Here is a 26,999-nt window from a genome sequence, read left to right as displayed (position 1 = left end):
AACTTTCTTAACAGTCTTATTAAGTTTTCTTAATATGTTTCTGATCCATTTGATTAAGGTAGTTATGCATGTGATGTGACTATCAATTTCCTACTTACTTTTTAAGAATGTTCTGTAATTTTTATAATTCACTAGAGGAAGATATAGCCCTGGTGGTAGAGTCATTAAGTACTAGGCTGCTAATTGAAAGGCTAGCAATTCGAATCCACCAACCACTCCATAGGAGAAAGCTGTGTCAGTCTGCCTTTGTATAGATTACAGCCTTGGAAACTCTATTTACAACAACAGTTCTGCTCTATCCTTTAGAGTCCCCATTAATTGGAATTGACTCCATGGCAATGGGTATGGTTTGTATTTTTGGACTACAGGAAGAAAGACTTTTGATTATCTCATTCCCTTCTCCCTCCTAAATTTTAACATATACTTACATCCATAAACTTAGTGATATTAAGGCTTGCTTTTTTGTTTCCTTTGAAGATACATACGATTCAAAGTATATTTATTCTTATTGCTGAAGAAAATAATTATGAGTTATTTTATAACAGTTAGAACTCATACCAACCCAAAAAACCAAACTCACTGTCATAGAGCCGATTCCAACTCATAGCAACCCCCTTTGGGTTTCTGAGACAGTAAATCTTTGTGGAAGTAGATTCCCCAGTCTTCCTTCTGTGGAGTGGCCAGTGGGTGTGAACCACCAACCTTCTGGTTAGCAGTCATATGCTTTAGGCTATACCATATAGGTGATGTTTTTTCTTAATTATCACCATAGGTGGCCACTTAGACTAGAAACTCCTCAGGAGGTTCTGCCTCTTGTTATAAAGATATAAATCTATTCTTCGTACATATTAAGCTTTGCTAAAATAATAATTTTTAGTGTCATATAATATTTACAACATTATAGTAGAGTATGTGATTGTTTTTAAAGCTCAGGAGGTATTTCCCTCAGGCTTTAATTTCTAATGAAATTACAAGTAATAATATTTATTTTATTAAATAAATTACTTAGATAAATGAAAGATAATTAATTGTTTTTGTCATTTATATTGGCATTGTCTTGAAATATTTTCTCTACTTACAAAAATGTATAAAAACATTTAATTAATCTAAAATTAATTAGATTTACTGCTATTCAAATATACTAATGTTCAAAAAACTTTCAAACATAAACCTGTGTTTGATGTTTATGTATGACTTTAATTATATCTTTCATTATTTATTAGTTATTAATTATATGTTTGAGTCTAATAGTGGTACAATGTAATTATTACTTTTTTCCTTAAAGAATAAATAGCAAGCCAGGTCAATCCTTTCATAAAGTATTAGGATTTTCTGGTAGCATAGTGCCTAAGGCACTTAACTGCTAACTGGAAGCCTGGTGATTCAAACCCATCAGCCACTCCTCGGAAGGAAGATTGGGCAATCTACTTCCATAGTGATACCGCCTTGAAAACCCAAGGAGGTGTTGCTATGAGTCAGGGCCAACTGGATGGCACATAACAACAACAACAATGTAGTCAAAATAATTTCTGTTTACCAAACTGATTGCTTTCGTTTGGTAATTTAGGGAGATATTTCTGAACCACGTAAAATGTTTTTTTCAAAACTTAAAGGATATTTTCAAGATAAGAATGTCAAATGTCATCCTTACAGAATGACTTTTTTGTTCTTAATATTCCTTATAATCATGTCTTAGACATTAAAAGTAATTGTAATCAAGTACTAATTATTTTTTGTTAAAGAGGGAATAGCTGTTTCTCAGGTTTTGTGTCCATATATTATTATTTAATTATTCACACGTATCTTCCATTTCATGCTGTCACATATTTTTTATCATAGGTGCATAGGTGATTTTCTCCAGGGAACAAGCAGTGCTCTCCACATACATTGGCATTTCATAGGTGGGCTTTACAAAAGACTTAAAAAAATAAGGTTCTGATTAATATTTTAAGAAGAAATGCATAATGTAGAAAATTTTAATATGAAAATAACTTAGCATCTGTCCATCAAAGATTTTTATACAATGAAGATCTTTTCAAATGGTAATTGTGGAAACATATATTCAAGTCAGTTTAAAACTTTTTAAATCTCATAACCAATAAAATTAACATGTGCTTTTATAATATCTGAGAGTGTAAATTGCAGGGTTTGTTTTTTTCTTATGTTGCTTAAAATTACACAAGAGTTTATTTCTTCCCTTCTTTTTATTTCCTTTCTCTCCCCTCCTATACTGGCTTTATGGCAGTGAGTTTGGTTCGATGGGGTTTATACTTTCTTAAGGAGCTCTTGTGGTGTAGTGGATGCATTTGGATACTAACCAGAAGGTCAGTGGTTCAAACCCACCAACTGCTTAGCCGGAGGAAGTTGGGGCAATCTACTTCACTAAATATTTACAGCCTTGGAAACCCAATGGGGTTTGCTATGACTCAGAATTGACTCTCTGGCAGTGGAGGGCTTTTTGTATACCTTTTTTCCCCCCTTCCTGTCTTACCCTGCTCCTCCATTCTCTCTAATTTCTTAAGTTAACTGTTGTCCTTTTCCCTTCCTTTCTTTATTCCTTTTAGAAAATACTTATTTAAATTTAGTTAGGACTAGAATTTATGGTTGAGCCTTTATTCTATTTAGTGCATGCATGTTAGCCTGGAAATTGAGAGAAAAGTCTCTATACTTATACAAAATTTCCCTATTCAAGTTTCAGGCTTTCTGAAACTTAATTTCATTAAACCTTTACTGTAAAAGAAGTACATAGCACTAACCTCATAGATGTTTTAATAATGAGAATAGATGAAGGCTATAAAGTTAATAGCACAGTTGACTTTTGATATTAATTTTTGCTATAATTAATTCATAGAATAATTATTCAGAACAGTTAAGACTCAATGTTGTCGTTAGGTGCTATCAAGTTGGTTTCGACTCACAGTGACCCTACGTACAACAAAATGAAATACTGCCCAATCCTGCATAATCCTCACAATTGTTGCCATGTTTGAGCCCATCTGTGTCAATCATCTCATTGAGGGTATTCCCCTTTTTTTGCTGCTCTTGTACTTTATCCAGCATGATACACTTTTCCAAGGAGTGGTCCTTCCCTTCTGACAACATGACCAAAGTATGAGAGATGAAGTCTGTCCTTACTCTCTTGTAAGGAGCATTCCAACTGTATCTCTTCCAAAAATAAGTCCACCAGCACCAAAATATAACCTTGAGTATATATCACCCATATTTAAAGATCATTTGAAGAGTAGATTTGATGCATTGAACCAAACTAGTTTTGGGATGACAGCAAGAGCATGCTACACAAAGAAGAGGAGAAAAATGGTAATTGAGAAGACAGGAAAGGAAGAAGAGAGCAAAATGGAATGTCAGAAGAAACTGTGAAACTTGCATTTGAAAGGAAAGTGGCTAAAGTGAATACAAGAGATGATGAAGTAAAAAAGCTTAACAGAAGACTTTAAAGGAGAACTCAAGAAGACAAAATACTATGTGGAAATGTACAAACACCTAGAGTAGGAAAATCAAAGAACACTCTTGGCATTTCTCAAGCTGAAAGAACTGGAAAAAAAATCAAGCCTAGAATTACATTATTTAAGGATTCTACAGTCAAAATGTTGAATGATGCAGGAGACATCAAAAGAAGATGGAAGGAATACACAGTCACTGTACAAAAAACAATTGGTTGTCGTTCAACCATTATAGGAAGTAGCATATGATCAAGAACTGATGGCACTGAAGGAAGAAGTCGCAGCTGCATTGAAGGAATTGGAGAAACACAAGTCTCCAGGAATTGACGAAATATCCATTGAGATGTTTCAACAAACAGATGTAGTACTGGAGGTGCTCACTCATTAATGCCAAGAAATTTGGAAGACAGCTCCCTGGCCAACTGACTAGAAAAGATCAATATTTGTGCCCATTCCAAAGAAAGATAATCCAACATAATGTGGGAATTATCAAACAATATCACAAGTAAGCAAACTTTTACTAAAGATAAATGAAAAATCGTTGTAGCAGTATGTTGACAGGGAACTTCCAGAAATTCAACCTGGATTCAGAAGAGGATGTGGAATGAGGGATGTCATTGCTGAGGTCAGATGCACACTGGCTGAAAGCAAAGAATACCAGAAAGATTTGTACCTGTGTTTTATTGAATATGCAAAGGCATTCAACTGTGGGGATCATAACAAATTATGGATAATGTTGATGAGAATGGGAATCCCAGAACACTTAATTGTGCTCATGAGAAACCTGTACATAGACCAAGAGGCAATTGTTCAAACAGAACAAGGGGATACTCTGTGGTTTAAAATCAGAAGGACATGTGCCAGGGTTGTATCTTTTCACTGTATTTATTCAATCTGCATGTTGAGCAAATAATCAGAAAAGGTGGACTGTATGAAAAACAGGGCATCAGGTTTGGAAGAAGACTCATGAACAACTTGCAATATGCAGATGACACACCCTTGCTTGCTGAAGGTGAAGAGGACTTACTGATAAACATCGAAGACTGCAGTCTTCACTATGGAATGCATTTCAAGATTTAAAAAAAAAAAAATCCTCACAACTAGACCAATAAGTAACAACATGAAAAATGGAGATAAGATTGAAGTTGTCAAAGATTTTATTTTACTTGGATCCACAATCATCACCCCTGGACGCAGCAGTCAAGAAATCACACAAATGTGTTGCATTTGACAAGCGAACTGCAAAAGACCTCTTTAAATTGTTTAAGAACAAATATGTCACTTTAAAATTAAGGTGTGCTTGACCCAAGCATTGTCTTTTCAATAGCCTCATATGCATATGAGTTCTGGGCAATGAATAAGGAACACCACAGAGAAATTGACACATTTGAGTTCTATTGGCTGGCAAGGGATAATGAATGCAACACATGGACTGCTAGGAGAGCAAACAAGGTCTTGGAAACTTAATAAGATGTATTTATTTTTTCAGTGCTACTACTGTATATTAGGAGCTCTGGTGGCTCAGTGCCTAAGGCATTTGACTGCTAAGTAGAAGGCCAGCAGTTCAAACCCACCAGCCACACCTCGGAAGGAAGACTGGGCAATCTACTTCCTTAGAGATACTGCCTGGGAAACCCAAGGAGGGGTCACTATGAGTGGGATCCGACTCAATGGCAGTGTGTTGCATTGCATTGTTGTTGTTGTTGTTATGTGCCGTCGAGTCCCACCTGACTCACAGTGACCCCTCCTTGGGTTTCCGAGGCAGTATCACTACGGAAGTAGATTGCCCCATCTTCCTTCCAAGGAATGGCTGGTGGGTTTGAAGCGCCAGCCTTCTGGTTAGCAGTCAAGTGCCTTAGGCACTATCCTACCAGAGCTCCTGTTGCATTCCATACTGTATGTTAAAGAATTATGGTGGCACCGTGGTTAAGGCTTTGGGCTGCTAACCAAAAGGCAAGCAGTTCAAAACCACAGTAGAAAGATGAGACTATCTACTTTGGTAAAAATGAACAGATTTGGAAACTTGATAGGGGTTGCTAAGAGTCAGAATCAACTTGATAGCAGTGAGTTTGATATTTCAGTTTATTACTGTATGTTAGTTTTGGATTGAGTCTTCTGTTCACTAAATTTATCTGCCATTATATAATTCCAGTGAACACATCCTCTGGGCTATATTCTTTCAATATAAATGTAAGTTATTATGAAAAATAATAATACCAAGTAATACTTTATATAAGTTAACACTTTAAAACTTAAAAATGCTTTTATATGCATTATCCTAATTCTCAAAATATCATAATGAACAAGTCCCTTTTAAAAACTGACAAAACTTAAATGCAAGAAAATTAAGAAATTGCCTGGAATCACAAGAATTTCTTTCACTCCATATTCAGAGCTCTTTTAGGTACAATTTCAACCTCCTGGTCCATTTCCATAGACAGCTGACTTGTGACAGTGTTCTGGAAATTGGAAAGAATCTTTGCATTCCACAGCTGCATGTGTAATAGTAAGGTTATCAAGATTTGGCAAGAATGCTCTTTGTTTTACCCAAAGGTACACCAACATACATGCACACAATGTATTAATCCACAGCCAAGCAAGAGGGCAGTAAATTAAAGAACCTCATAAATTTTAGTATATAAGAAATTTCTACCAGAATAATAAAAGCAGGACAAACCAATTATAATACTATCTAGGCATGGTGATGTACTTAAGCTTTGAAAAGATTAGTAAAGAATTTCATCACATTATTATCATTCCAGTTGTCATGTCTTTCTTTCTAGCTTCCTCTAGCCTCACAAACCAAACTCACCTCTGTCAAGTCAGATCTCATAGCCAACCCTCTTTGGGTTTCAAAGACAGTATCACTATGGAAATAGATTGTCCAATTTTCTGAGGAGTGGCTTGTGGGTTTGAATTGCCAGCCCTCTGGTTAGTAGTCAAATGCCTTAGGCACTATGCTACCAGAGCTCCTTCTAGCCTCTTAGTTTATCTATTTTTGTTTCTTCCTCTATAAGCTGTCTTTTCCCAAGCTCCTATTACTCTTATCTTACTTGTCAACCCATTCTCTTTAGCCCATTGAACTTCTAGTCCCTGAGCATTTACTACCAACCTCCTAGAGAGAAAAATCAGAAGGAAAAAAATAAAACAACAAAACAAAATGAGACAAAAGGCCCAGAAAAGCCAATAGCCCTCAAATGAGTGTTGAATTGTTGGAGACAAGGAATCGGTGAATTCAGAATATTTCTAACAGTTAAATTGTCTTTGAATCTGGAAACATTTCTCAAAGTGTTTGTCCTAAGCCCTTCCTGACCTTCTATTTTAAATGATACATAGTGTTCTACCACTGGAAGGGGTGTGGGTATGCAAGAGAGATAAATAAACAAAAACATAATCGTTAATCTTGCACATGATTTTAAATGTTTTTATATATTCATCAAAGACATGTTTTGACTATTATTACAATTATTGGATAAACACTGATAGTATATACAATCGAGTCTATAACAAAAAAATATTCACAGGCATATTTTTCTTTATCTTTCTACTTGTTAATAGCTTTCACAATGCTTTTGAAATCTTTATAAAGAATATATCCTTTTGATCACTGTGCTTAAGAAAGATTATCAAAGTTTCCTCCCTGGTTATTTTGGAATCTTGATATGATAAATACAAGGGATTCTTCTCTTGATCTCGTCAAACACTGTATTTGTGACATTTGATTACAATTAAAAAAAAAGGCAAGGGAGTCGTCCCATTTTTACTAGTACTTTGTCTCACCCATGTAACAGCTGTGCCACTGTAGTTGAAGATTCTCAAGAATACCAATGAGATGTCAGTAATAGCTCTTTCAGACTTGTCAGAACAAATGTGAAACTGATGTTAGTACTATTCATACTTATTCTAAATATGCAAGCCAAAATTTGCATGGAGATTATTAAAGTTGTAGCTGTAAGAAGGAGTTTATGATCTGAGTACAGATCATTACTCCTGAAGGAGAGAAAAAAAAATTTATTCTTCCTTTTATGATTGTTTTGGTAGTTAAATATATATGTTAATGTGCTGGTGATTTTTTGTCTTTTTCTTGAATTGTTCAAGATTACTGCAATAATACTGATTTACTTCATATCATGTGTGTGTATGAATATGTATATATATATACATATGTTTTTGAGGTGTATATGTGTGTGTAAAATTTTATTTTGGCAAAAATATTGAAAAGATAATTCCATCCATCCTTAAATGGATGGGTAAAGCACCTATACTTAAGCCATCAATGTATAAGCAAAACCAGACTCACTGCCATCGAGTCGATCCTGACTCATAGTGACCCCTCCTTGGGTTTCTGAGGCAGTATCTTTACGGAAGTAGATTGCCCAATCTTCCTTCCAAGAAGTGGCTCAACTTCTCAACTTGATGTTTGAGTGTGATTGAGCTGCCAGCCTTCTGGTTAGCCGTTAAATGCGTTGGGCAGTATGCCACCAGAGCTACCAAACCAAAACTAAACTCACTGCTGTGGAGTCAGATTCAACTCACAGTGACCCCTCTTTGGGTTTCTGAGGCAGTATCACTACAGAAGTAGATTGCCCAACCTTCCTTCCCAGGAGTGGCTTGTGGGTTTGAACTACCAGCCTTCTGGTTAGCACTCAAATGCTTTAGGCAGTACGCCACCAGAGCTCCCAGGCCACCAGAGCTAGGATGGCCAAATATAGGAGTCCTTGGGTTGTACAAATGGTTAACATGTTTGGCTGCTAAATAAAGTCTATTCAGAAGAAAGTCCTGGCAGTCTACTACCAAAAAGTTAACTATTAAAAACTCAGTTCTACTCTGACACACATGGGTTGTCATAAGTTGTAGTCAACTCAATACCCACTTATTTATATACCTATATATAATATTGCCATTAGATTTCTTACTTCTAGAAAATTCATACTAACCTATTTGCATTTATTTTTATGTTCCTTTTATATACATGGATGAACATTTCAAATGTTCTAATTAAGTGTATATTCTGTGACACTTGGTGTAGTGATTAAGGCATTTGGCTGCTAGCCAAAATGTTGGTGGTTCAAACCTACCTTTTGCTTTGTGGAAGAAAGATGAGACTGTCTGCTTTCATAAAGATTTACAGCCTTACAAGCCCAATGGGAGTCACTGTAAGTCAAAATCAAGTTGATGACAATGAGTTTGATTTTGGTTTTGAGCTATGATCCAGGAACACAGATTGACCATCAATAAAAAATAAATCTTGAGAGCTCTGGTAGCGTAGTGACTAAGGCACTTGACTGCCAACTAGAAGGCTGGCGGTTCAAACCCACCAGCCACTCCTTGGAAGGAAGGTTGGGCAATCTACTTCCGTAGTGATACTGCCTCGGAAACCCAAGGAGGCGTCACTATGAGTCGGGTCCGACTCGATGGCATATAACAACAACAACAACTTAATCTTAAGTAATAAATCAAATGCAGCTAGGAAGCACACATTTGACTATGGTAGCTTCTCTCTCTCTCAAATAAATTAACTATGATGCATCCCTCCTTTTCTCCAGCCTCCTCATTAAGCCACCATTGTCTGGACCATACTAACTAATCTTGCCACTTTCATCCTCGTTGTCCACAGCTGCCAAAGTAATATATGAGCAATATGAAGCTATTCCTTTCATTCTCCTGCTTGAACCTTTCAATGACTTTCATAGTCTTTGGAATTCAACAGTGTTTTTTTATGGCCTGGAGTCCCTGGTTGCACAGTGAGTAAGCACTCAGCTGCTAACTGAAAAGTCACTCAAACCCACCAGCCGCTCCATAGTAGAGAGATGAAGCAGTATTTTTTCATAAAGATTACAGCCTTAGAAACCCTATGGTGTAGTTCTACTCTGACCTATAGAGTTGCTATTAGTTGAAATTGACTCAATGGCAATAGATTTGGGTTTTTGTGTGGGCTTCAATGTCCTGGAGTCCTTGCATGGTGCAAATAGTAAATGTGCTTTTGTGCAAATCCAGAAGTGCCTCAGAAGAAAAGCCTGGTGATCTAATTCCAAAATATCAGCTGTTGAAAACTCAGTTGAGCACAGATGTACTCTGACACACATGGGGTCTTCAGGAATTGGAAATGACTTGACAGAAACTGTTTTTTTTTTTTTTTTTTCCCCTTTTTCTTTTTTGGGTTTCCCATGGCATACAAGGCCTTGCCTATTCTGACAATATCAACTCCTGCTGTTTCCCTCCCAGACTCCAGACACCCAAGTCAACCAATAATGCCTCCAACACACCAATTTCTTTCCCATTCAGCAACTTTGAGATTGGCTTCCCCTGTATTCCAGAAAATCTAACCCACTGCTATAGAGAAGATAGGTTCAAACTCATAGTGGCCCTATAGGACATGTTAAAACTGCCCCTTAGTGTTTCCAAGGCTGTAAATCTTTATGGAAACAGACTGCCACATCTTTCTGTCACTGAGTGGCTGGTGAGTTTGAAATGCCAACCTTTTGGTAAGCAGCCAAATGCTTTAACCACTGTGCCACCAGAGTTCCTTATATTCCAAAGAACTGCCTTTTCATTTATCTGCTGATTTATTCTTAAGACTTTCAATCTCAACATTAATGTGGCCTCTGGAAATAAGACATTGGACATCCAAAGTAAAGTGAAGATGTTCTCTTTTCCGAGATCATAGATTTTTTTTCCTTCATAGCACTTTTCATAACTGTAATTTCTTATTTCTCTACTTCCAAGATGAGACCAACTCTCCTTTTTCCCTCTTTTACTGACCAGTAGCCTAAAGCTAAGAGTACACAAAGAAGAAGAAATTGACACATTATTGTATATTTCTTCTCAGATTAATTCATTATCTGCTAGGATCCCTCCACTAATGTCTAATGGTTATTATCATGACTTCTGCTTCTGACTCATCAGTGTGACCCTCGGCAAAACATCTAGCCTCTCTGGGCCTCAAATTCTCTATCACTTAATTACGTATATTGGACTATAGCAATGAAATTCAAACTTTCAAAAATCATTATTTGGCAGATGAACTTTTCCCCAAAAGAAATATGGGAAAGAGAACTTCAATTCCTAAAGTAGATTAAGGCTGAGCATCTTTGCAAACAATAGCAGAGGCACACCCACAACGCTGCACCCTTGCCCTCTCTGCCCTCCTTCAAAGGGAATGCTAAGGAAACTGAAGAAAACGTATCATTGCTACCCATTGCCCCTTCTAGGTGTATTACTAACCAGACTAACAATATATCATATTTATCACACAGTTAGCTGCAGAGCCAGTGTTCCACATACATTTAATTCTTACAACAACCCTGTGAAAATATAAAATATGATACTTGTATCATATTTTATAAGAGAGTTGAAAGAAGCTTGAGGATGTTAAAAAAAAAAAAAGTTCAAGATCTCTGAGCTAGGGGTATATACAACTGAGATTCAGTCACATTCCCCCAGGTAAGTGTAAATAATTAACGTCTTAGATTTACATGAGCTTATATTCCCCAGCATGTAAAGTGTAGAAGAATTAAATTCAAATAATAATATTTATAAATACTAATAAGCAAACAAATTAATAAATCTAATATTAGTTATATTTAAATAATGTCTAAGATCTTTACTTGAATAAGCATCATTGATGAAACACAGAATTAAAACTTCATAGGTCAAGAAGACCACTAGTTATATCACCAAAAGGCAAAGACAAAGGCAGTTTTGGTGACGTTGTGCCTAAGGCATTTGACTGCTAACCAGAAGGTTGGTGGTTCAAACCCACCAGCCATTCTGTGGAAGGAAGACTAGGCAATCTACTTCCATAAAGATTTACCACCCCAGAAACCCAAAGGGGATCTCTATGAGTTGGAATCAAATCAATGGCAGTGAGTTTTTTTGTTTTTTTTATTCTATCTTAATACTTGTCCCTGAGAGCACCTTATGCGACCACACCTTGTCCTATGAAACTATCTAAAGTAGAAAAAAAATGTATAATGTTAACAAGTTGATAACACCCAGCCCAAAATTGTTTTAGAAATCTCAGGAAATAGGAGAGCTGAAATATTATGACATCTATTTTTAGCAGCAAAGATGTCTCTTTGAAGACTAAGTCAAGCCATGGTATTTTCAGTTGCCTCAAATGCATGTGAAAGCTGGACAATGAATAAGTAAGACTGAAGCAGAGGTGATGCTTTCGAGTTGTGGTATTGGCACAGAATACTGAAAGTATCATGGACTGCCAGAAAAATGAACAAATCTGTCCTGGAAGAAGTACAGCTGGAAGGCTCCTTTAAAGAGAGAATGCTCAGACTTCATCTCACCTACTTTGGTCATCTTGTCAGAAGGGACCAGTTTCTGGATAAAGCGTTTGATAAAGCAGAGGGTCAGTGAAAATGGGGAAGGCCCTCAACAAGATGTATTGGCACAGTGGCTGCAAGGATGGGCTCAGGTATAGCAAGGATTGTGAGGCTGAAGCAGGACCAGGTAGTGTTTTGTTCTGTTGTACACAGGGTTGCCATGAGTCGGAACCGACTCCATGACACCTAACAACAACAACTTAAAATGTTTAAGTAGATATGTCCACATCTTCAACAGCACTGAAGCCATACCTCTAACCCAAAGTCAAATGATAACTAATTTTTAACAAGACAATGGTATATATTCTTTATAGGTCAATACTATAAAAAAACATTTTAAAGATATTTTGAAATACATTTGTCTTAAAAGCTACAAAAACAGAGAAGATATTAGGAAAGGGGATTGTTCTTGATATTTCTGAGATCTTGGATATTTTAAAAATGAATTTATTTTAATAAAGAAACATTTTTATTGTAACATTGTCTTTTCTACTTAAATTATTTTATTTCCAGTACCAGAAAGCCCACTGCTATAACATTCTATTAATTGAAATACATAAGTCAGTTATGATGACTTCTGATCTTTCAAAATTCCCAATGAAGAATTTGAATTTGAATTACTAATACATTAGATTTGAAAACAGTCTGAGGATAGCAATGAACTGACTTTACCAACTCCTGGAAAATATGTCATATTGTGAAATAATCACTAATATCCAAGAAGTAATTCTAAATTTAGTTTCTTAAAATGCATAGTACTTTTACTTTATAAACATTTAACTTTTAAACAGTAATATTTAAATTCAAGTTATTTAATGATATATATAATTGTTCTGGTACCTAGTGCTGTTCTGACAAGAATATGGGATGGCTTAGCAAAGACGAGTTTATTCTCTCACAGTTTGGAGGCTTTAAGTCCAAGTTCAAGTGCCAGGCTCTAGGGGTTGGGTGAAAGCTCCTCGACCTTGGGCTTCAGCTCGGCCTCTTGCTCCCAGCCCACTGAAGCTAGTGGCTTTTCTTCACTCAGACAGCTGCTGGCTTCTGAGGCTGACAAGCCCAAGGTCAACAAATAAAATGGCACGGCCCCGATGTTACTAAACCACACAGCAGGCCATAAATTCAAGGCCCTTGTAAGTCCCAGGATAGGCAGAGCATGGCAGGCTGCTGAACTATGACAAGGCTACATGCAGGGTCCAAGTGTGCCATAAGCTAGAGACCTTCCCAAGGCTTCTCCTTATATACAAGAAGCAGACCACCTCCCAAAGGCAGCTACTCAGCTGCTGGTGGTAGATCCACCATGGAGTTGATTGCCAGTCTCATCATGGGGAATAACTACCACCAGCTGCCCAGCCACTCAACCAGGCCCAGCCAAGTTGACACACAAACATAACCACCACAATAATTAATAAATAAACATGCCTTTATTAAAAATTTATATGAGCATCCTGTAACTCACAGGGACATTGATAAGAACATTATTTTTTTCCTCCTCAATGATTGTAATAAGAAAACTAATATTGTCATTATAAAATATCAAATGTGTAATTTTTAGAGCACATTCTGTGTATATGAAATTAATCATTGCTCATTTCTGTCTTTATAATGATAGATTTTAATCTAATTGAATAATCTATGTTTTTCTTTTCATTTGAAATATTGCTGAGTTTATAAACTCTGTCATTTTGTATTAAATTGAGCAGCAAAGTATGTTTTTCCTTAAAAAGCACTATCTTAATCTCACAGCTACCTTAAACCTAAAAGTAAATAGAGCAAAATAAAAATATGTAAACCAAAGATCTGTTGTTGTTGTTATGTGCCGTCGAGTCAAACCCGACTCATAGCGACCCCTCCTTGGGTTTCCGAGGCAGTATCACTACGGAAGTAGGATTGCCCAACCTTCCTTCCGAGGAGTGGCTGGTGGGTTTGAACCGCCAGCCGTCTGGTTAGCAGGCAAGTGTCTTAGCCACTATGCTACCAGAGCTCCCAAACCAAAGATCTAGAGTCTACTTTTAACAAAAATCTGTTCTCACACCATGTGCATTCACAAATTAAAATCCAATCACAGTGTTTCTTCACCATGCCAACAATAGTAATGTGAGAAGTTCTGTTTTAGCTTTGGAAACACTTCAAATATATTAGTTTTTCTTCTGCCCACCTTACAAAGGACACAGTACAGTGCAGAATCATCTAAATTATAAGTGCAGAACAAGAAGTGTTTTACATGCTGAAATGATCTTGAAAAACTTACTGACTTTGAATGACATGCAAATGACATTCAGTGTTATGTGTGGATGTGTGAGCATACTTGTAAGTATAGAATAAAAATTCTAATCTGAGTACAGTTGTCCATGGGATGTTGAATATTTTAAGTGAACCATTTCATCATTTAATAACTGAGTTTCACACTTATGTGGTCTTTAAACTTTTGACAAGCAATTGAAATTGGAATATCTAACTGTGAACAAAGTTTATTGGTTAGCAATTAGAATTGATCATACTTATTTATTCCTCCAGGTCAAGCTAATGCCTCCTGCTCCAAATGATGACCTATCAACGCTCAGTGAGCTAAATGATGGCAGCTTGCTTTATGAAGTTCAAAAGCGCTTTGGGAACAATCAGATATACGTGAGTGTCTTTGAAATTGCCTTTTGCACTGCTTTTATCTTGCTGCATATTTTTGTCACCTTTCAATACTGCAAATATTAGAAGCAAAGGGCTTGTCTGTGGTTCTGGTCAAGGTGATGGCTTAAGGTGGATTTCTTTCCTTTTTTTTTTTTTTTGTTTCCAGTGTTTCCTCCCCTCCCTTCCCACCCCTGGTAACCAACAAAGAAAGTTTCCTTCCACATATAAACTTTTCCTTTAAGGTGGATTTCTTAGAGTTTAGATTCATTCTCCTAGTTCCTTTCTAAGGTGAGTTCAGTAAAGATCCAAATTTCAGAGTTGTTAAGTAAAAATCAATACCCTGGGATAGATCTGAGAACTCACCACAACTAAATTTTCTTATGTCATGACTGCTATGGAAGAATATTTTACTAGCGCCAGCAGAATCTGTGAATCACTTACAAAAGCACAGTGTGTCTCATCTACTTGAATTTAGCTTGCTGGACCTAGTAAAGGAATTTAAGGAGGATGGTTGACTGCACGTAGAACTGCCTCTCTATTTGCATGAAAAAGACACTGTTGTTCTAAATTACCAGAAAATATCTTTGTAAAATAAATGATTTATCAAAATGATTTCAATGATAAACTCAGCATGGAGAATCAATCTGTGGTGGCTCTGTCCTCTTTTATGTTTGTTATTTCTTCCAATACTGGTAATGAGTGAGGCACCCTGTAACTTTTCCCTCCCTCCCTCTCTCTCCATCCGCCACCCCTCTCTCACTCCTTCCCTCCCTCTCTGATTTTGCTGTATCCAACACAGAGCAGTTCAATCAGAATGTCTACAGAGAGATATGATTATGCACATTCTGTTATCCCTTTTTTGATAACATTTATTTTTTTCCTGGTCTCCTGAGAAATTGATTAGGTAATTTTCATGTAAATGTGAAGTCTCAAGTTTCCCTACGAGTAATACATTGTCAGATGCTGATTATCCTATGAGGATACAATGCAGCATCTTAATGCTTAGATAAATTGCCTGTCACTGTAAATACACTTAAAATTAAATATTTCTATCAAAACTTAGATCTCTGTTACCTCCATATTACTTTATAACATGTGTATTATTTTTATTCTCTTTTCTTGTCTTTCCTAGCATTATGTCAATTCTTTTACATCTTAATTATAGTACTGCAAAACCAGTACTTGACATGGTTTGTATTGCTTTATCTTTATTTTCCAGTGACTTTGCTTCCTAAATATCCATTTAATCTTCTCTCTATCGCTCTGACCTCTTTTTTCATCAAAGCCACCATCATCCCCTCTCTGGACTTCTCCAACAATCATCTAATTTTCAAGGGAAGACTACATTCATCTCCTTCTTATACAATCTTCACAATGAATCGGAGTAATTTTTGCAAAGTATAAATATAATCTTGGTACTCCCAGTCTTAAACTCTCCTATGGATGCTCATTTTTCATGCAAAGAGGACCATACTCCTTTCTCTAGAGTCTGGAATCTAGAATGAGACTCCTTATAACCTGACAGTTTAACATTGTCCCCGGCAATTCTTAATCACTTATGTAAAGAGTATTTGAACATTTCCCTCCTTGCACCAGGAACTTTTTAAAACCTTTTTCTTTCCTATAAAGTTTTACTTCTATCCCCATAAAAGACTTAACTTCATAAACTCCCATTAAAAGGAACTTGAGTTCTTTAAGTAAACTTTTCCAGATCTTTTAGATGAAATCCTTCTTTAGCACACTTATGACAGTTAGTGATCATATACCTTATTGATGATTTAATTAATGTCTACAATTTTAATGGGTAACTACTGCTTATCAACTTGCTTATCTGTGTCATAGATCTAAAGCCTCCACATAGTGGATCATCTTCAGAGATACTCTTTTATCTATTCTTTTTCTTTATCTGGATAATCAAGATTAATAGTCTCTTTTTTTGTTAAAATTCATGTAAAGTATAAATTAGCCACTGTGGGAAACATGGTTTTCCTAGGGTCAATATTTTTTATAGGATTGTTCTAACTTATGGGATCTGAATTTACTTTTAATGGATAAATAAGCAAATTAAACTTTATTGATTGAGTTTAATAAGTGTTTCTCAAAGTGTAATCTAATTTGTGGACCAATAGTTATATGAGCTTTTTATTACCACTCTACAATGAGAAGCATGTGGAAAGTTATATAAGCAATTTGATGGCTTAATTTCAGTCTGTTGAATCTAATAAAATTGAGGCTTATATTTTGTATATCTTTGTCTTTTTCAACTTCGTTATTCTAGTAATTTATTTTTATTTTACAAAAGTATTGGCCTATGATGAATTAGAAATAAAAGAGTTATACTTTCTCCAAAAATAAAAAGGCACTAGTCTAACAACAACAACAAATGAAAAAAAAAAGAAAAAACCCACTGCTGTCAAATAGATTCCTACTCATGGTGACACTATAGGAAAGAGTATAAATACCCCATAGGGTTTCCAAGGCTGTAAATCTTCACAGTAGCAGACTGCCACATCATCTTCAGGTAGTGGCTAGTGGGTTCAACCACCGACCATTTGGTTATTAGCTGAGTGCTTTAATCACTGTGTCATCAGAGTTCCTATTAGTCTAATAGATGTATTAAATTTTAAACATCCAGATTTGATCATCTGAAATCAATGCTTGCCCTTCCAACCTACTACTTATGTGACCATCTCATCCTAGTTAATGTCAACTCCACTTTCCAATGTCTCAAAATAACCAACTTGTGAAGTGTGTTGATGCTTGCTATTCCTCCATATCCTACATCTGATACTTATCGGTCTTACCTTTAAATTTAAATTATATTAATAATACCAATTCACTATTTCTTCTGGGCCCAATCCATCATATCTTACTTTAGTTATTACACTTTTCACTTACCTTTAAATAAGTGTATCTGCTTCTCTTGACATCTCCCTTTAGTGTATGCCCAACACAGAAGCCAGAGTAATTCTGTTAAAATATATATTACAGCATGTCAATTCTCTGCTCAAATTATTTCTGTGGCCTTCCATTACAATGAAAGTAAAGCCACAGTTATAACAGTCAGTGGCTCATAATGTCTGATCTCTTTGTCCCTCTACTGCTTACATTTCTCATCTCATATTTTATAACTCCTCACATGGCTCACTCTTCTGTGGCCACACTGATATCCTTGCTATCCTTTGCTCATATTAAATGTTTTATATTGAACATATAAAACACACTTCTGTTCATGCCTGAATGACTTGACCACCAGATACATCCAGTACATCCTCTCTCTCTTCAGATCTTCATGGCTAAGTCATTGTTCATCCCCATCAGTCTAATTAGAATTGCATCAGACACTTCTTATACCGCTGCTTTGCTCAGTTTTTTTCCACAAACTTATCAACACCTCACATACTTTATATTTTGCTTATTTAAATGCTTTATTGTCTGTCTTCTTTCTCACACACACTCATGTGCATGTATGCGCACACACACACACATACCCCACACACATACTAGAATGTGAGTTCCATGAGAACAGAGCTTTTTGTAGTGTTCACTGCTCTACAAGCAACATGTAGTAGGTGCTCAGTAAATATTGAATGAGTGACTAGACCTGTTGGACCAAATACACACTCTTAGACCATGAGAGAAATTAATACTTATTTATTCAGGAAAATCAAATGAGATTGGGGTGAGTAGTAAGTTTCATCAGAGTCAAGATAAACTATTTCAGCTTAATGAGTTATTTGACCAGTATTATTATCTTTTCTTGGAGCAGTCAAGATCATTTGTTATGCAATATGATCCTTCAAAAAACAAAGAAACAAATATTTCTTCTACTAAGTATATAGTAGCCCAATTGGACATTAAAGTAGGAAGTTCCTATATTGCCTACAGAAGTAGGATGTTCCCATATCCCCAAACAGAAAATTTATTGCAGGTGGTGAGACATATGCTTGCCAAGAAATGTACAGAAATAAAAGGATTGCATTCCCTGAATGATTATTTCTGACAATAACAGAGAGAACAGAATATGTAATCAAATTCCTTTATGGATGCAAGATAAACATGTAGGCAGTTTTTCCTCTAGAAACACATCACTGGGATTTGAGACACATAAAGAAAAAACCCACACAACAAACATAGGAGCTCCAATAACATCTGGTTAGCCAAACAGTTCTACAACATATTTGATTAGCACTGAGCAAACTAGAGCAAATTAACTATTGCATGACCACTCCTAGTACACAGCTTGGTTCCTCTCAACCACTTAATAACTGTTTATATTCCCCTCCAGGAGCCATGGTGACACTAGGCTTCTACCTGAAAAGTCTGTGATTAAAACCCACCATGTGACAGCCTGATTCCATAAAGGTGAAAAAAAAAAAAGCTGCCGTCAAGTCAGATCCAGCTCATAGTCATTCCTCCCAAGGAGAGGCTGGTGGGTTTGAACTGCCAGCCTTCTGGTGAGCAGTCAAATGCCTTAGGCAGTATGCCACCAGAGCTCCCCCATAAAGGTTACAGCCTTGGAAACACTATGGGGGCAGTTCTGTTCTGTCCTGACTTGAAGATAATGGGTTTAGTATATTAGCCTCAGGGTGACTCATTTAGTTGCAATAACCACTTGGCAACTGGGCATTCTTTTTAAGAGCATTTTAAGAGATTAAAGCCAACAAACTGGTGTTAAAGTTTAAGTTTCTTTCACATCTAGGACATTAGAAATTATGTAAATGGACACATTTTTTCCCAAACAATACTGCCTCCTAGCCTAGTTATCTAAAAACCTCATCCATGACACACTGTACAAAATTTACATATGGGCCATATAGTTCCATGTTATTTTACTTAATTTAAAAGACTTTTTTAGCACTCTCTTTTCTTCAGAGCATTAAAAAATTTTCATTTAATCAAAAAGGTCTTTTTATAATATATCATAAAACTATGTGAAGTCATCCTCATGACTTTTCTGTTAACATTCAAACTACATTTTTATAAATGATGTTTACCTACTGTGCCACCAGAGATCCTTCTAATAAGCTACTGTATCATCTATCTTCTGATTTATTTATATCTATATCCTGCAATTAAGAGACATTTGAGTTTGTTCCACTTTCTAGTTATTATGCTACTATCAACATTCTCATGTCTTTTTTTGAGGCACACGTCTACAAGTATTCCCATGGAATATTTAACTAAAAGTGGAATTGCTGCATCATAACATCTTGAATAGATGCAGCAAAAAAGCTTTTCAAAGTACTTGTACCAAATTGCACTCCCCTCAGCAGTGTATAAGGGTTTATATAAAAATGTATACTATATTTATATATATCGACACTTAGCATGTTGTTGTTGTTGTTATGTGCCGTCGAGTGGGACCAGACTCATAGCAACCCCTCCTTGGTTTCCGAGGCAGTATCACTACAGAAGTAGATTGCCCTATCTTCCTTTTGAGGAGTGGCTGGTTTGAACCACCAGCCTTCTGGTTAGCAGTCAAGTGCTTTAGGCACTAAGCTAGCAGAGGCCAGTATTTTTTTTTTATTTATTTTTTAAAAATTCTAGCTCTTCTGACATTGTGTGCTGATACCTGATTGTGGCTTTAATTTTATTTCTCTAATAATTAATGATGTTGACAATATCCTCATTAGGTTATCTTTTGTGAAGTATCTGTTCAATTATTTTGTGAAATGTCTGGAATTTCTTAATTACTATAGCCATGTAAGGAGCCCTAGTAGTACAAGGGTTTAAGCATTCAGCTGATAACCAAAAGGTTGTTGGTTCAAACCCGCCAGGTGCTCCCTGGGAGAAAGATGAGGCAGTCTGCTTCTGTAAAGATTTACATCCTTGAAAACTGATGAAGCAGTTCTATTTTGCTCTATAAGGTGGATATGAGTCAGAATCAACTTGATATCAGTGTTTTTTGTTTGTTTGTTTGTTTATTTGTTATAGCTATATAATAAATCTTGATATATGTTAGAGTAAGCCCCCTAACTTTATTCTTCAAAAAAATTTTGGTTGGTTTTGACACTTTCATTTCCATATATTAAAATGAGTTGCCTTTCTTTTTCTTCTTGATGTGTAGGTGTTTTTTATGTATTTATTTACTTATATTTTTTAACAGATATACATCTTTCAAGTATTTTCTCCCAGGTTGTGACTTGTGTTTTACTCCCCTAATAATGGCTTGAAATTAAGAGAAGTCTGTAATTATTACAAAGTTTTCTAGGGTTAATACGTTTTGCATCAAGTTTAAGAAATCTTGGCCTTGGTCATGAATATATTCTTCATTTATTTCTTCTCAAAATTTGATTGCTTTTACTTTCACCTTTATGATATATGACCTACGTGGAAATGATTTCACATGGTGTAAGAACATCAGGATTCATGGTTTCTCCCACATGAATAGTCGTGCTTTATTTACAAGACAAAGCTTTACCCACTGCTTTTAAATGGTACCCTTGTCAAGATCAGGTGACCACTGGGTGTAGTCTTTTTCTAGAATATGATTTCTGTTGTATTGGTCTGTTTGTCAACAAGAAATAAATATTGAAATTTCTTAATTTTTATAGCTATATAATACACCTTGATATGTGGTTAAATCCCCTAACTTTATTGTTCAAAATTGTTTGGGTTAATCTTAACCTTTGGATTTCCATATACATTTTAAACTCAATTTATCAACTTCAATTAAATCTTCATTGGTATTACTTCGGTTCTATAGATCAATTGGAAATCATTGACATTTTTATAATGTTTTGTTTTCTACTTCATTGAATGGCATATTCTTCCTTTGGTCATCTTTAGTTTCTTTCGGGAATAATTTTTAATTTTTGTGTAGAAGTCTTGAAATTTTTTAATAGATTTATTGCTTTGTTTTTTAAATTTTAAAGGGAGTTCTGGTAGCTTTGTGCTTAAGGCATTTGACTGCTAACCAGAACGCTGGTGGTTCAAAACCACCAGCCACTCCTCGGAAGGAAAACTGTTTTCAAAATTTTCATGCCATGTATAATAAATGGCAACTTTTCAATTTAATTTTCTCTTTATGGCCAAATAAAGAAACACAATTTTGACTTTTTATATTCACTTTTATCCACTGAACTTGCTAAATTCATATGTAAATATTATTAATACATCTACAGATTATTTTGGATTTTGTATATATATTAGCAGATACTCTAAATAATAAAATTTTTATTATACCCTTTCAAATTCTTATATCTTTTCCTTTATTTTCTTGTGTTATCTCCCGGGGTAGTACTGCCAGTAAAAAGATGACTGGAAGTAACAATAACAGGCATCCCTGTCTCATTTCCAATCTCAGGAAGAGTTTTCATCATATTTTATAATTAAGCAAGTAGTTAGTAGTGGTTACACTTTATTAGATTAATAAAAGCCCATTGTGTTAGTGGTTTTCTGTTTTTAGCTTTTCAATCAAGAATAGACACCCCATTTTTTCAAATGCTTTTTTTTAATAATCACTGAGATTATCATATGGTTTTTCTTCTTTTTTTCTTAACATTATAAATTACATTTGTTGATTTTCAAAGACAAAGTCAAACTTGCATTTCTAGAATTAATCTATTTAGTCATGATATATTATCCTTTTAATAAATTGTTGGATTCAATTTGTCAATATTTTGTTTGGGATTTTTTCATGTATTTTTTTGAGATCAGTTTTTAATCTTCCTTTCTTTTAATGTACCAATTAGATTTTTATATCAAATTTATGCTGACTGTTTAAATAATTTGTACAACATTCATTTATTTTGTACATCAATGTTGGGAATAATTAACCAGTGATACCTAAAGTTTTCTTTATAGAAATGTTTTTATACCTATCACATTTATTTCACAGACAAAGAACTAATGTCTTTTTCTATGGTTATTGTGCTAGTTTTGGTAAGATGAGTTTTTCAAGGATTGTTTTCCACCTTACCTAAATATCCAAATTTAGTGGCTAAAATATGTTGATAATATCCTCTCATGTCCGTTTTCAAGTCTATAGAGTTGATAAAGTGACACCATTTTTTTAGATTAGTACTTTCAAACTTTTATTTCCTCAATCTTCTTAGGGTATTATCAACTTTATTAGATTTTTAAAGGCTTTGTTGTTATTTTTGGCTTCTATTGTCTATTTCATTAATTTATGCTCTAATATTTGATATCTTTACTTATTTTCTCCTGTATAATTTGATGTACTTTTACCGGCTCCTGGAATTGGATACTTAGATGATTAATTGTCAGCCTTTATTCTTCTGTAATTTATGCAAGTTAGGCTATAATTTTCATACCAGATATACTTTTATTTGCATTCCACAAGTTATGATATGCTGCAATTGTATTCACTCAATTTAAAATATTTTCTTCTTTACATTATGACTTTTTTTTAGACTTCTGGGTATTTATAAAAGTATTAAAGAATTTCTAAACTTTTGGTGACTTTCTAGGAATCCTTATTGCCTTTCTCTCAGAAAACATGCTCAATGTGACTCAACTCTCTTAAGTGTAGTAGAAACTGGTCAATTGTTTATTTAAAAGAATGTATATTCTGCATGCTTAGTAACAGTGTTCTATATGTCAATTGCTCATTTTGTTAATTATTTATTTCAAAATTGGTCTCCTTATTCCATGAGTCATTAAAAAAACTATTGTTAAAGTTCCCCAATATCACTGTGAATTTTTGTTTTTCTCCTTTTATGCTGTCAGATTTTTTCATCTACTGGACATTAGACTTTTGCCTGTAGGCTGGCAGAGCCCAGAAGTGCAGTGGAGCGCAGGCACAGTGCGCCCTATTTATAATTAGGGGTTAAGTTCTGGTCATGCTCCTGGGGACTTTTCTGTGCCAACCAGCTCAACTCACATATGCTCACCTCCAGGAAAGCTTCCTGGACCTCATCTTTCTCTGGTTTTCCCCACAGATGGATTTCAAGTCTCCAGAGCTATTCAGTAAGTTTCCAGTGGTCAATTTTTCCAGAAGTGCACAGACTCTTCTTTCTTTGTAGTCTGTCTTAGTCTGGAAGCTCCACTAAACCTGTCCACCATGCCAGACCCTATTGGTATTGGAAATACCAGTGCCAAAGCTTCCAGTATCATAGATAGCAATATGAAAACCAGGATAGTACGACAAACTGAAAGATGAGTGGCAGAAGAATATGCTTGGCATTTCTCAAACTCAAAGAACTGAAGGAAAAAAATCAAGCCTTGAGTTGAAGACTCTATGGGTAAAATATTGAACAGTGCAGGAAGCAATAAAAGAAGGTGAAGGAATACACAGTCACTGTATCAAAAATAATTGGTTAACATTTAACTGTTTCAGGAGGTAGCATATGATCAAGGATCTATGGTATTGAAGGAAGGAATACAAGCTGCACTGAAGGTATTGGTGAAAAAGAAAGGTTCCAGGAATTGACGAGCTACCCCTAGAGATACTTAAAAAAAAAAAAAAAAAAAAAGAGAGATGCAATGCTGGAAGCACTCCCTCATTTATGACAAAAAAATTTGGCCAATGATTGTCCAAATCATTGTATTTGTGTCCATCAGAAAGAAAGGTGATCCAACAAACCGTAGAAATTATCAAACAAATCATTACTATCACACACAAGTAAAATTTGCTGAAAATAATTTAAAAACTGTTGCAGCAGTACATCAATAGGGAACTGCCAGAAATTCAACCCAGATTCAGAAGAAGACATATTATGATGGACATAATTTCTGATGTCAGAAGGATCTTGGGTGAAAGCAAAGAATACCAGAGATATGTTTATCTGTGTTATATTGGCTATGCAAAGCATTTGACTGTGTGGAATATAACAAATTATGGATAACATTGTGATGAATGGAAATTCAATAATATTTAATTGTGCTCATTAAAAAAATGTATATAGACCAAGAGGCAGTCAATCAAACAGAAAAATGGGATACTGCATGGTTTAAAATCAGGAGAGGTGTGTGTCAGGGTTGTAACCTTTCACTATACTTATTCAATGTATAGGCCTCTGGTGGCATAGTGCCTAAGGCATTTGACTGCTAACCAGAAGCTGGTGGTGTAATGTATATGTTGAGCAAATAATGGAACAAGCTGGACTAGATGAAGAAGAATGCAGCATCATGATGGGAAGAAAACTCATTAACAACTTGTGATATGCAGTTGAACAACCTTCCTTGCTGAAAGTGAAGACTTGAAGCATTTGTTAATGAAGATCAAAGACTAGAGCCTCCAGTATGGATTACACCTCAACATACAGAAAACAAAAATCCTCACAAGTGGACAAATACGCAACATCATGATAAGCAGAGAAAATTTTGAAGTTGTCACAGATTCATTTTACTTGGATCCATAGTCAATGTGCATAGAAGCAACAGTCAAGTAATCAAAGGACATATTGCATTGGGTAGATCTGCTGCAAAAGACCTCTTCAAAGTGTAAAGGAGCAAAGATGTCTCTTGAACACTAAAGCACACATGAACCAAGCCATTGTCTTTTCAGTAGCCTCATATGTATGTGAGGATTGGATAATGAATAAGGAAGACTCCAGAGTAATTGATGCATTTGAGCTGTGTAGGTGAAAAATATTGAATATACCATGGACTACCAGAAAACTGAATTAATAATTTGTCTTAGAAGTACAGCTAGAATTCTCCTTAGAAGTGAGAATGGCCAGACTTTGTTTCTTTGTTTCTTTCTTTTTTTTAATTGTGATTTGCGTGGAAGTTTACAAAGCAAATTCACTTTCCATACAGCAGGTCACCTACACTGTCTCATGACATTGACTACAATTTACCACAATGCAACATTACCCCTCCCCCTTCCTCCCCATAGTTACCTCTTCCCTGTGTCCATCCTTCCATACACTCCTGCCCCTCGTGCTGTCTCCCTGTGTATAGGCAGCCCTTCTTTCTCAATGATTGTTCTCTCCAAGGAGTCTGTCTACCTCAGGTAAATGTTCAACTCATATGGCTATCTTTTGTTTGACTGGAAGCCACAGGTGTGGGTTCAATTCCAGATCTAAAGGGCAGCTAGGGACCATAGTGTCAGGGGTTCCACCAGGCTCTATCAGACCAGCAAACCTGGTCCCCCCCTTTTTTTTTTAAATGATTTGTTCCACATTGTTCTTCCACTCTATCCAGGATCTCCTACATAGATCCCCCTCCTAGTGATTGACAGTGGTAGCTGGGCACCATCTAGGTCCTCTGGTCTCATAGTTGTAAAGACTGAGGATCGCATGTTGTACCAGTCTCTTGGACTAATTCTTTCCATGTGTCTTTAGTTTTCTTCATTCTTCTTTTCCCTGGATGAGGAGAGACCCATTGTTGCATCTAGGTGGCTACTTGCAAGCTTTTAAGATCCCGGTTGCTACTCACAAAAGTAGGTTGTGGAAAAATGTTTTGTGTAGTATGTTATGCCAATTGAGCTTGATGTCCCCTGTGACTATGGTCCTGAGCCCACAGGTCCAACTGTGCACTCCCTCTGGGTAGCTGGCTGTGGCCAAGAAGTGACTACAACCTTGTCCCTTGTCAGCTCTACTATATACCTGGGAATTCTTACTGAACATACCAATACACTTGTAGAAATATTGTCTGCCAACACTATACGTGGTCTTGAGCATACTCCCCTCTGCAGAGCCATACCTAATAGTTCAGCCTGTCCACCCATCTATCAACCCATATATCCATGTTTGCCTTCACTGACAACACAGTACCCTACGTGCAAAAGGGTTCATCTTTGTTATCTGTACCTTCCATGAATCTCTCTATGGCTTCCTCTTCCTCAGTGCCATTGTGTTGATTACTCATATTTGTATATTGCCCTTCCCTTCACCCAAATCAATACTTGTCTCTACCTGTCTAACAGTGCTCCCTCCCTTCTCCTCCCCTCCCACCCTTGGTAACCAACAAAGAAAATTCCCTTCCATATATAAATCTTTCCCTGACTTTTTACATTAATGTACTAATACAATATTTGTCCTTCTGTGATTGACTTATTTCACTCAGCAAAACATCCTCCAAGTTCATCCATGTTATGCAGTGTTTTGCAGGTTCTATTTTATTCTTTAAGGTTGCGTAGTATTCCATTGGGTGTATATACCATAGTTTGGTTATCCATTCTTTTGTTGATGGGTACCTAGGTTGTTCCCATTTTTTGGCTATTGTAAATAGTGCTGTGATGAACATGGGTATGCATATACCTGTTCTCCTCCTGGTTCTCGGTTCTTTAGAATATATACCTAGCAATGGAATGGCTGGGTCAAATGGCAATTCTAATTCCAACTTTTTAAGGAATCCTCATGCTGCTTTCCACAATGGTTGTATCATTTGACAGTTCCACCAGCAGTGTATGAGAGTCCCTGTCTCTCCACATCCTTGCCAGCATTTGTTATTTTCTGTCCTGTTGAACTTTGCTACTAGTGCTGGGGCAAGATGGTATCTCATTGTTATTTTGATTTGCATCTCTCTAATGGCTAATGATTGTGAACATTTCTTCATATGTTTGTTGGCCTCCTGAATATCCTCTTTGGTGAAGTCTTTATTCATGTCTTCTGCCCTTGTTTTAGTTGGATTATTTGTCTTTTTGTTGTTGAGGTGCTGGAGTTTT

The 26,999-nt window shown here is 35.9% G+C and overlaps 1 protein-coding gene across 1 annotated transcript in view; it reads left to right on the top strand.

The window, feature by feature from the left end:
* The window catches only part of MYO16 (myosin XVI), a 974,663-nt gene that overhangs the window by 303,870 nt on the left and 643,794 nt on the right, over window positions 1–26,999 (top strand). The window contains exon 10 of the mRNA XM_007938926.2: window positions 14,312–14,422. Coding sequence (XP_007937117.1) covers window positions 14,312–14,422 — 111 coding nt within the window. The remainder of the gene's footprint in view (window positions 1–14,311; window positions 14,423–26,999) is intronic.

Source organism: Orycteropus afer, unplaced genomic scaffold, assembly GCF_000298275.1.
Source record: "Orycteropus afer afer isolate SDZICR_OR568_19922 unplaced genomic scaffold, OryAfe1.0 scaffold00055, whole genome shotgun sequence".
Lineage (NCBI taxonomy): Eukaryota > Metazoa > Chordata > Mammalia > Tubulidentata > Orycteropodidae > Orycteropus > Orycteropus afer.
This window is presented reverse-complemented; position numbering and strand designations above follow the sequence as displayed.